The sequence below is a fragment of the Populus alba genome, chromosome 5 (genome assembly GCF_005239225.2).
Source record: "Populus alba chromosome 5, ASM523922v2, whole genome shotgun sequence".
NCBI classification, from domain to species: domain Eukaryota; kingdom Viridiplantae; phylum Streptophyta; class Magnoliopsida; order Malpighiales; family Salicaceae; genus Populus; species Populus alba.
This window is the reverse complement of record NC_133288.1, coordinates 4,312,009-4,323,181: the sequence shown is the minus strand read 5'-3', so window position 1 is coordinate 4,323,181 and position 11,173 is coordinate 4,312,009. Positions and strand designations below refer to the sequence as shown.

At 32.0% G+C, this 11,173-nt stretch overlaps 1 protein-coding gene across 8 annotated transcripts; it reads right to left on the bottom strand.

The window, feature by feature from the left end:
* Positions 1-468: 468 nt before the first annotated feature.
* Positions 469-8,559, bottom strand: LOC118032130 (probable Histone-lysine N-methyltransferase ATXR5). Of its 8 annotated transcripts, none has more exons than XM_035036746.2 (8): positions 7,976-8,558; positions 7,782-7,868; positions 3,405-3,628; positions 3,206-3,306; positions 2,903-3,115; positions 1,446-2,662; positions 1,218-1,334; positions 469-855 (listed from the first exon to the last, which is right to left on the bottom strand). In XM_035036746.2, the coding sequence occupies exons 1-6, from the start codon at positions 8,322-8,324 to the stop codon at positions 2,503-2,505; spliced, it is 1,134 nt and encodes a 377-aa protein (XP_034892637.1). In that variant the 5' UTR covers positions 8,325-8,558; the 3' UTR covers positions 469-855; positions 1,218-1,334; positions 1,446-2,502. The 8 variants fall into 8 exon arrangements, with proteins under 8 accessions (XP_034892637.1, XP_034892651.1, XP_034892667.1 ...); XM_035036760.2 differs by having other exon boundaries at positions 469-785; XM_035036776.2 differs by having other exon boundaries at positions 1,218-1,813; positions 7,976-8,559.
* Between the last annotated feature and the right edge of the window lie 2,614 nt (positions 8,560-11,173).

Below are 11,173 nucleotides of genomic sequence, written 5' to 3'. Positions count from 1 at the left end.
ATTTTGTCCTGTGAGAAGGCAAGCAATAACGGGGGACACTTCCAACTTTGATTGTTATATTGGATTTTGGAGACTTTAATTAAAATCAAGAAGTGCTAAATCCCCTGCAAAAACAAGATATGATGGCTGAAGAAATTGATGCACTAGGATATCTTGTGTGGGACTGGGACTAACTGGGACTGAATGAATAACGGTGACCACCTCTGTATGTAATCATGAATTTGGCATTTCGAGCTTCTATTACCATGTCGAAATTAATAGACCATTGAATTGGTTAGAGTTCACCACACAAGCCAAAAGTTAGATTCAAGTGCCCTCACCTACTCAGGAAAGGTCCATAAAATGCGATTCCTTGAGAAACTTTTAGCAAATGGTCTTTGTAATCTGTTTGTACCATGCAAAATTCAACCTGTAAGTCCCAACAAAAGAACACAACGCAGGTGCAGTATAGATACAGGAAGACTTCAATTGGTAGGGGAAGAGGATTACATTATTTAATTTCATTGCATAAACTTTTAATAGAGTGCGAAGTATCTGACAAATAATTGAACATAAAGTTCACTTAATCAGTTAGACGAACAAGAATTCTGGTAAAAGAAACGTTACACAAGCTTGACATTCTGTACAGACCGTGATATGCACAGTTTGAAAGCTTAACAGATGAGCTTGCTATATTTCACCTGCATCAAAACTGTCTTAGTCATTCGATATCTAGTTTCAGTCACCTGTAATTGTCCGATACCTAAGATCAGCAGCTGGGAATGATCTTTCTATTCAATGCTGAGCTGCAAATCAAATAATTGAAACGCAGCTTTAGATGCACAACTTGAACCTGACTCTCAAGCATGTAGAACCCTGAAAAGAAAGATGCCATCTAATTCAAAATTTAATGAAATCGGAACTCTTTATGTCAAAGAATAAAGCAGCATCAGGGGAGAATAACATGGCCAAGGTCATGGATGCCAGAGCATCCTATAGCCTATTTGCTTATCAGTTTACATATTCCAAGTTGGAAAAACTCGGTATGGATTTTCAAAACAAATTTCAGAATTTATACTATAAATTTGATGGGAGATTTATTTATCTTTTTCTTCTGTATTTTTTTCAAATTCACAAATATATTTTACAAAAGAGAAGGGGAGCACCTCGGCTTGAAGATTTCAAAATTTGTGAAGATTTTTTCATCTGATGAAATTTCCAGCTGACAGAATTCATACCTCCTAAAACAAAGGGAAGCAACTAGAGCGGTGATGCTGTCCATAAGGATTCTCACTGTCCGTTTAGATGAAACATCAACAACAGCAACTTGAAAGAAGCAAACCATCTTGTCAAACCTGAAAATCATCACACGTGCATTGTGATGAGGAGGTATAAATATAAGTGAAACCAAAATTTCCACGAATCCACATAAATGAATTTGAATGAGAATTTGGAGATTGTACAACCCTTTCAGTTATGCCAAATGAATTGGCTGCTCTCGAAACTTGAATCTCAAGCCTTGTGATTCCAAGAAACAGCCTCTATAATGCATGCATTACGAAACAATCGAGGGCATTCACATCAAGATCTTGGACAGCCTTGGTGTATAGGCACTGGACCCAGCAGCTTAATAAATCTTTCAAAATAAACATAAATTTTGTATGCATAGGAATAGGAGGCCAACATGAGACAACCAGCAACAAGCATCCAAAGAAGCACAGCACATCTCATGTCCCAGTTAACTCTTATCAGCAGCTTTGAAGAATCCCTTTGAATTATCCATGGATAAATGGAATATCTCAAAATTCACAATTGAGAAGTCAGAATGTAAAAACTGAAGAGAATACAGAAAGATATGTCAGTGAAGTTTCATGATAAGCTGCAGCATATATTGAACCAGAGTTGATTAGATACACCATGAAAGCCTCTGCAATAAAGCATTCATTCCAGCGTTCTAGTCCAACATGATGGATCAAATTGAATCACAAATGGGGCTGACAGAAAATACAGCATCAATATGTAAAGCAACTGATAGCAATACTTGCTTTCCTACAAATTATGAACCAGAAAATCATAACAAAGGTGAAAATACAAAATTGCATTTAAAAAAATTTAGTTAGTGAAATGTAGAGGGGGAAACAATTTAAAAAAAAGCTCGAATGGATATTTTTAAATGGAAATACTTTGTAAAAGACCAACAGATTATTAACGCAGAGGATGCCAAGGAATGAGAATTACAATATTCCATTGAAATCTGTATTACAAAAAATTTTCCTTCAAAATATTCCTAGGCTAAATTCTAAGGAAAGTTTCTCTCCTGCTCTATTTATGTCATGGTCTCAGAAAAGGCCAGCTCTACATCATAAATTACTAAATAGCCCATGGATACATTAGAAGAAATGCTTTTTGACTCTGCAATAGCAATGAGTAAACCCTGAAATAAAACGCCGGATGAGAAAGGATCTAGCTGGATCCAAAATTGCATCCCAGTTCCGTAGGATTGTTAGATATCTATAAGTTTTCTCAAACAAAATGTTGAGTGGGGTATTCATGCTCATATCCATTATAATCATAGTATAGCTTCTCCCCTTTAGCAATATCACGAGTAGCAACCAAAATGACCCGGCATTCCCCATTTACACTGTATCTCACACATTTACAATTCTGCTTCTTCTTACCATCCCTGCACAGAATTGGATATAACTTTAAGCTTAACAGAGGATGGGCTGATAATTTCTAATTCGGATACAATTTTCACAGAAAAAGTAGAATTTTATATGTGAAGTCACATAGGATATGTGGAAGGGCAACATGTGTCGTATAGAGCAGAAGACATAGCAATAAAAAGGTTTAAGAATAAACTGGTCATATTTTGCTTCAATATATATCATAATAGGAGAAGCAATGGGTTAAGCGAGCTTACGAGGTATGATTGTTAATGCCATTGATAAAGCGAGCAATATTTCCACGTTTATCAGGGCAAATGACAAGGCTTTTGGATGGGTCTCTTGCCAAAAGAAGGGTCATCATGCTATCACAATCATCATGTTCTCGGTTTTTGATGTAATCCACATCACCTGAGTATTCTGCTATGATGGTCAAATCCTTTATCTGGTCATCTGCCTCAACTGTATATCTGCATAGAAGAATAGAGTTGAACCTCCTCAAATATGCAGTAACCAAAATATAGTTGCTACCTCAATAAATCTGTTCAAGATGCAAGTACCCTTCACATGAATCAAAAACAACTAAAAGAGGAGGGCATTCGCCCCTTTTGCACATAGCTCTGCACTGTTCCAATGTCTCTATGTCCTCCTTGGAAAGAACCTAATAGAAGTACCAGATAAAGCAACCAACATGCAATACAAGACAATAAAAGGTCTGGAGAAAAAATAAGGATAAAAAAGAAAATTTTAAATTCAGACCTGCATGCCACCCTGCTCAAACTTGGCCTGATTGGCTGAATGAGGAGCCATGCCAGGCAAGTAGGTTAAATCATCACTAAATTCCATGTGCAATGCTGTTAACGCAGAAGCAAGGGTGCCCATTTGTTTCAGCCTTTGGGCGGGATCTGCTGATGGAATAAATGGCAACAGTCTCCTTCTTTTCTTTTGATACACCAATGAACGTCTCCGGCGCTTCCTAGAGTCTTGAAAACAACTCGAGAGAAAAGAATGAAAACATCAACTTTACATCACCAAATCGAATTCAACTAGTTGATGCATTAGCACTAGCATTCTTAACTAAATGTTTATGTGCAATAAAAAAGCACAAAAAGAGCAGTAATAGAAAATTGTGTTTTCAAAGGTGCATGCAGCAAAAAAAACAAGGCAATAATATCATTCATGGAAACCAAAAGGCAGAAATAGGTTAGACAAGGCCCCAAACTATTTGTTCCATGAAAGTCAATGCAATTAAGAGAATAATTTAAAGCAAACAACAAAATACATTGACAAAACAGCAACTTCCTTTATTACAACGTTTAACTTTTATGCTTTTTCCTTTTCATTTTACAAAGATACAAGGAATTATTAGTAAGAATTTTAGAAATTTTTGATGCTTATATGGTAAAACATACAGTACATTTACCAGAGTGGATTCAATTTTCAAGAAAACTTAGTCTTAAAGAAAGGTTTTGAGAATATAACATAATTCATAAGAGTGATGCTTTATTATGGGAGTCAACACTACATCGATTCATACCTAATGTTTAGCTGAATATAAGGGAATGGAAAGAAACAATGATTTTGCCTTTCTATTACGTTGCAGTACCTGCTAGTAAATGCAGAATAAATGTTTTTGGGTAGCTAAGTACTATAATCCTTTTTTAATAAACTATGTCATAAATGGTGATGAATATGCAATCATAATCAAAGTCCAAAAAAGATGTGATAAATACACAAATTCAGGTGTCATTTGGTTATCAGGAATGAAAGATCCAAAATGGAGAAATTGGAACGAAAACTAAAGAATTGGAATGACATTTTAATTCTAATACTGTATTTGGAATAGTAACAAGAAGTTGAAATGAAATTTAAAATTTTTAATGCCTTATTTTTAAGATAAAAGTGAATAATGATTGAAAGAATGATTTCATCAACTATCATGGTACTAAAAGTAATAAAGATGATTGCGGTGGTGGTGGTTATAATTATAGTGTAATAATAACAATTATCTATTTTTAAAAAAATTAATGCCACCACAATTGGAGGTGGCGGTGGAAGAAAAGTGGTGAAGGTGGTGAAAGAGTGATGGTGTAATAATAATAATAATAATAATAATAATATTTTTTGTAAAAAAAAGTCATCACCACCACCAATGATGACAACAACGATAGTTAATGAGGTAGTGATGATGGTAGAAGTAATTGATATATAATGAAAAGAAATATTATATCTTTCTTAAGAAGAAAATTCATTCTTGTTCCTTGTTTTTATTTCTACCTCCCTCATAGAAATGCAACTAATGAAAAGAAATATTATATCTTTCTTAAGAAGAAAATTCATTCTTGTTCCTTGTTTTTATTTCTACCTCCCTCATAGAAATGCAACTATATTTAATTTTCATTCCCATTCCCATTCCCATTCCCATTCTCCATTTATATTCTCATTTCATTCCTTTTAACAAAATACCTATGAAGTAGGAATAAAACTTTCATTCTCATTCTCATCATTCCATTCTTTGTTACCAAATAACACCTTAGTATGTTTGTGTAATCACATAACATACCATCAATGATCACACTCCAAACGTTGATCCCACTAATTTTGAACATGCATGGGCAAATGCTTGATGCAAATAAAATGTAATTGTGTGAAATGATTTATGTAGTATCCTAATATGCAAAACATAGTGATGAGGCATAATTTTGTTGATTATGAGATGAATTTCTCAACATGTGTCGACAATAAAGCGCAATCTTCCCTGGCCCATGTGATTCTACATGTAAAGCAGCAATTTGCTTGTTCTACAAAGTGAATGTCAAATGGATGCATCCAGGACTTGATTAGGTTGCTTGCTGACCATTCTAAGCCTAGGTCATGGAGGACATGGATTCAAATGCTGATTTAAGAAGGAATTTATCATTTTCCTTCAATAAAATCTATTCCTCAGTTAACCCTATTTAGTATTATTCTGTTAAGAGATTAAGAAGAGGGCTTGATTAACAAAAGTTAAAGCTATTATCCTCATACTTTCCACCATCATTGCCATTGTTGCTGTGCCACATCATTTTCAAATCTTTTATGTCTATATCCTCTATCCCTTAACTGTCCATCTTTTAGGTTGTTTAAGAATAGTAGATTAAACGCAGTTCATTTTTCCTTTCTACCAGTTTTGAACTCAATGTGTTTATTTAAATTTTTACCCTTAGCATATGGTTCCTGGTAATGAGAAAGAAAATTAGATAATGCTCACAATTATTACCGAATGATTTCTTTTACTTCAACATATTCTGGGCCATAAAAAGAACCAAATTTTGGACCATTTTTACAAGACATAGAATAGATAACCAAACTGAAAATATTTAAAACTTTTAACAAATTTAGTTAAGTATTTTCTAAGTCACTGAGGTTTTAGTTATATATTAGACTGTGTTGTTAATAGTGATAGCATGGTCAAAACAGTTTATAATACAGTGAAACTCCAGTCCTTTGATACCACCCATTTAATATACCTTCTAAGGACTACTTTCTTGGTTCTAAACGTATCAGGACTGTTCTGCTGAAATATTGGGTAGATTAGATTACCCATCTTTTTGTGTTCTTAGCATTTATGCCCTTGACAAATACTCCCAAAACAGTTTACTCACATGTGCATGCTCTGTTTGGTAATGCGGTTCAGCCTGCTTTTCAAAGTACTTTTCAAAAAAATTTAGCTTGAAAAAGCATCAAATTGATTTTTTTTATGTGCTTTTTGATGATTTTGATATGTTGTTATAAAAAATAAAAACTGAAAAAAATCATTTTGATGTGTTTTCAATTGAAAAATACTTTTACAAAAACACTCTTCACCACATTACCAAATACATTAATCCATGTCAAATGCAACACAAGTGTGCAAGCCAACTGAGCAAAATTTGTTTAGTGGACATGAGATCTTAACATTGATTCCATTTATGATTAGATTAAATGTAAAATCAGGAAAAAGAAGAGCAATAACTATCTTACTCAAAATAACAGGGATTATCACAAACCATACCAGAGGTCAATCACGTTTGTTGGAATCTTCTTTTAAGATGTGAAATGCCTCAAAAGGTTTCTACATTTGATCTAACTTAAATATCTCTACATCCGGCAATGATCAACATTTAGCAAAAACCCCATGGTGCAAAATAAAAGAATCAACTTCGCTCTAAATTGCAAGGCATTGAGCCCCTTGCCACGCTTTGTGATAGGTATTGAAATTCATAAATGTTCTAGCAGTAGTATTTCCAGAACTTCCTATGAGCTAGATCCAAGACAAAAATAATATCCATTTTTTCTTTCTTTTTGTTTTTCACTTCTTTTTTTAATTTTATCTCAAAGTTCTTCTTTATTCTCTCTTTCTTTCCTACACTTTCTGATTTCATTCGCTGAAGCCTTCTATGTTTCAAGTATTCTAGACCATTTCTAGCTTCCCTGGACAACCATAATTTTATTGTTTGTGAGTCATTAGTCCTTGCTATGTAAAGAGTACCATTTAGCTGCACGCCTATGATACCCCCCCCCCCCGGCTCTCATTCTTTATTATTATTATTAAGAGATTTGAAATTTTTTCACTTTTTTTTCATTTTATCTCAAAGTTCATCTTTATTCTCTCTTTCTTTCCCTCTTTCTAAATTTTATTGTTTGTGAGTCATCTTCTACTGTCCTTGCTATTAGTTCTAGTAAAAGTTGAAAAAAATATAAATTTTTTTTCACTTCTTTTTTCCCTTCTTTCTTAAATTTTATTGTTTGTGAGCCATCTAGTCCTTGCTATTAGTTCTAGTTAAAGTTAAAAAAATTTATCTTACTTTGAGTTATGTGGGCAGGAAGGGCACAATCCCACCCGAGTCCTACCCTCTCCCAATGCTTTCCAGTAAAAACTACCATTTAACTACACACCTATGATACCCCTACTCTCATTCTTTATTATTATTAAAAGATTTGAACCCGGTAATTTTTTAACTTTTAGTATAATTTTTTGCTTGCAAATCCTGAAACAAGTTCAATAACAATCCAAAAAAAAAAATTAAAAAATTCCATGAATCACAAAAACACACAAATTAAATGAATAAATAAATAAAACAATCTAGCACTTAGAAGGATAAATAAAGAATTCACCTTGTAGGGACCTGCATTTCATTTTAATATCATCCTTCTTACACTTCTGAATCCTAAAAAAATCGATTATCTTCCTCTGCGATAACCCTAGCACACAAAAATCAAACCAATCAAAACGCACATTTGGTATTCTCAAAACGACACTACAATCACAAAAATAAAAAAATTCAAAAGCAAAAATCAAATTCCCCTACTTCTTACACGTCTCTGGCCATCTCCAGAGCACTGGTTGCAAATCCACGAGCCAATCGGAACCCTAACAACAATCGGTCTCAAGCACTTCATGTGATATCCTTTATCACATTTATCACATAACAACAGCTCCTCCGATCGTTCCCCGGAGCGGCATTGTTCGCAGCTGACATCGCCGTAGTCCTCCCTCTCCACCACCGCATACGCCGCCTTCTGCAGTATCTCCGTCAACAGCTTCATCCTCTTCGGCGGCGGTGACGGAGGCGGTGACCCCCTCCGAGGTGCCGATGTGCGGCGGCGAGAGCTGATTTGGCGCCTAGCCGCCGCCGTAGTGGTGGAGGTTGGAGGCATTGGTAAATTGGGAGGTGAGCGGAGGGTAGAATTGGAATTCTCGAAGCTAATTTGGTGTTTTTTTTTTTTTTTTTTTCTGAGAATGAATTTGGTGTTTGTTTGTTGCACTACAGAGAGAGAGAGATATCAGGAGGTCTTTTTATTTTTTTCCCAGTCGCGGGTAATGGCGAGAGATGCTAACGTGCGCCGGGTGAGTGCACGGAATTTGATGCAACGGCCGTTACGGGGTTTTGGATTTTATAGCCGTTTGATAATTAAAAGATAAGAGTGGCCTTTATTTATTTTTACAAACCTATCTCGGAACACGTTTAAAATTGTGTTTTATAAAATTTATATTTTTAAAAAAATTATTTTTTTATATTTTTAAATTATTTTAATATGTTATTATTAAAATAATTTTTTAAAAAATTATAATAATAAATTATTTTAATATATTTATGATTGAAAAGCACATTGAAAAACATTTTTTTTTATTTCCATCCTCTAATATCTTGTTTTAAAAAGTATATTTAAAAAAAAAAAAACAATAGCTACACCATCCTCAAACACTTAATGCTATGTTTATATTTGCTTTCTAAAAGATTTTTTGAAAAATTTAAAAAAATATATTTTTTTTTGCTTTAAATTAATATTTTTTTGGTGTTTCTTAATATTTTGATATATAAATTGTTGATGTTAAAAATAAATTTTAAAAAAAAAAAAAAAATTATTCTGATAGAGTTTAGTTCTTAGGAGGTCAAAATTTTATATATAGGGTTAATTTAGATTTCTTTTTTGCTGTATAAATATTGGTTGTGCGGGTGCCTATCACTAATAAAACAAAAAAAGTAAAATGACTAGTGATAGATTTCAAGAACTTGTTTTTCAATTTCAATATTTTAAAAATAAACATAGTCTATTATTAATGGGCTCGATTCTTTCTTTCAAATTGATGTGATGATCAATTTCCAAGTCTATCCTTTAAATTCTTGATTCTTTCCTTGTTTGTTGCAATAATAACCTTGCTTTGATACCAATATGAGGTACTAATCAAAGCTATGAATTTGTTTAACAAATATAAAATTCTATATAGGGCAAGAATAGACCACATTAATTTACCTGAAATAAACTTGCTTTATTAAAGACAACAAAGGAGTTTAAATAGAAATTAACAATTATTTCTAATTCATAGAGTTAGAGATAGGACATCAAGAGCTAATAATAACTAAATAACCAAAATTTATTCAAAAAATAATTAATAACTAATTGACATATTCTTAAGTAAGGAAGCTTGTTGACTTAATCAATCAATCAAGAATATCATTTTGATTTTATAAAAAATTCATTTAACTTGGAATAACCTGGATCAACTTGCTAATTATATGATCCAAAACTTATCGTATGTCAAGTTTAAAAACTATAATACACATGTTAATCATGTAATTATAGATAATATTATCTTAAGGTCAAAATAAAATTAATAAACTATATAGGTTAAGTTCAAGGAAAGGGTAACACTATAGATATTTAAAAATTTTACCAATATTTTTACAACATTGTAAGTTTTTATTTATTTATCATCAAATGCATTGCATTGTAGCTTTTTTACGCTCCTTAAAATATGATAAATTCTAATTTCCACAAGATTAAAAGTTTTTGATATATTATATGTAATATCATTTAGTACACAAATTTTGATAAAAAAACATTATTTAAAAAAATGTTCAGTGTTGGTTTTTTTTTTTTTTTTGGTGGACGAAATGTGCTCCCACACCCATGTGTACTAGAGAAATTCATCATATTTGTCTCAAAACGAAAATTCAAGCTATCCCAGCTAATTGGTTCTCAAGACTTTGAATTAATATGATATGCACAAAGAGATACGTCTTAAATCCAAATGAAATTAAAGTCTAAAGTATTTTCCACTTAATTAAGATGGTGTTTGTGAATTTCATGAATTACATTATATTTATGTTTTCTTTAATTGATAAGTGTAATGATTTATAGTTAATAAAGGAATTGATTAATCTAAAACATCTATGATTTAAAACCTAAATCATACTGGGTTTTAAATTAAAAAAAATATATTAATATAGCAAAACTCAATTAATTCAACTGGATTTTTAGTGACTCGATCAAATTCAGTTTAAATCTAACAAATTAACTCTAATTTTTTTTTTAAAAAAATCTAAAACTACCTTTTAATAGAGATAATTGATTCACCATCCAAGTTATTCCTGAAACTGGGTTTATCAAAACTGGGTTTATCAACTAAGATTAAATAATATTTAAGATATGAACATAGTAGGAAAATATTATTCAATAAAATGGATGTGGGGTAAATCATCCCCCAGCAAGGTAAAATTAATTTACTTAACAACTCATGAATTTCACATAATAAAGTTTTTTTTTATTAATATGGATAACCAGGTTAATTTATTTACACCTTAACTCATCTTGACAATAAAATTTTTATTGATAGTATAAATGCATGAGAAATTATTGATGCAGAAATTAGTTCACTTGATATTATACTGAAGTTTTTAAATTCATGTTAAGGATAGCATTTCTCATGCTTAATTTAATTATATAGATTACATGAATTGTTTTACTGGGATTTTTTTACCAAGAACAGATTAGAAACTCAATTTTCCATATAGCTATTCAAATTGAGAAAATACGCAATAATCAAACTTAAAAACAAGTCAATTTTCTTTAAAAAAAAATAGTTTTTCTTGTCCATTAATATTCATGAAAAATCGAAGGTAAATATTAGATGAGTTCATTCACAATTGAATCCCAAAAAAAATACATTTTATCAATTAAATCTCAAATGTTTCAGACATTTTTCAATTGAGTCCACCTGACCT

Coding starts and splice junctions, on each gene's coding strand:
- LOC118032130 (XM_035036750.2), bottom strand. CDS start 8,324: ATGCCTCCAACCTCCACCACTACGGCGGCGGCTAGGCGCCAAATCAGC. Junction 7,869..7,975: donor TGGCCAGAGACGTGTAAGAA/GTAGGGGAATTT, acceptor TTTGTGTGCTAG/GGTTATCGCAGAGGAAGATA. Junction 2,663..2,902: donor GGCATTAACAATCATACCTC/GTAAGCTCGCTT, acceptor AATTCTGTGCAG/GGATGGTAAGAAGAAGCAGA.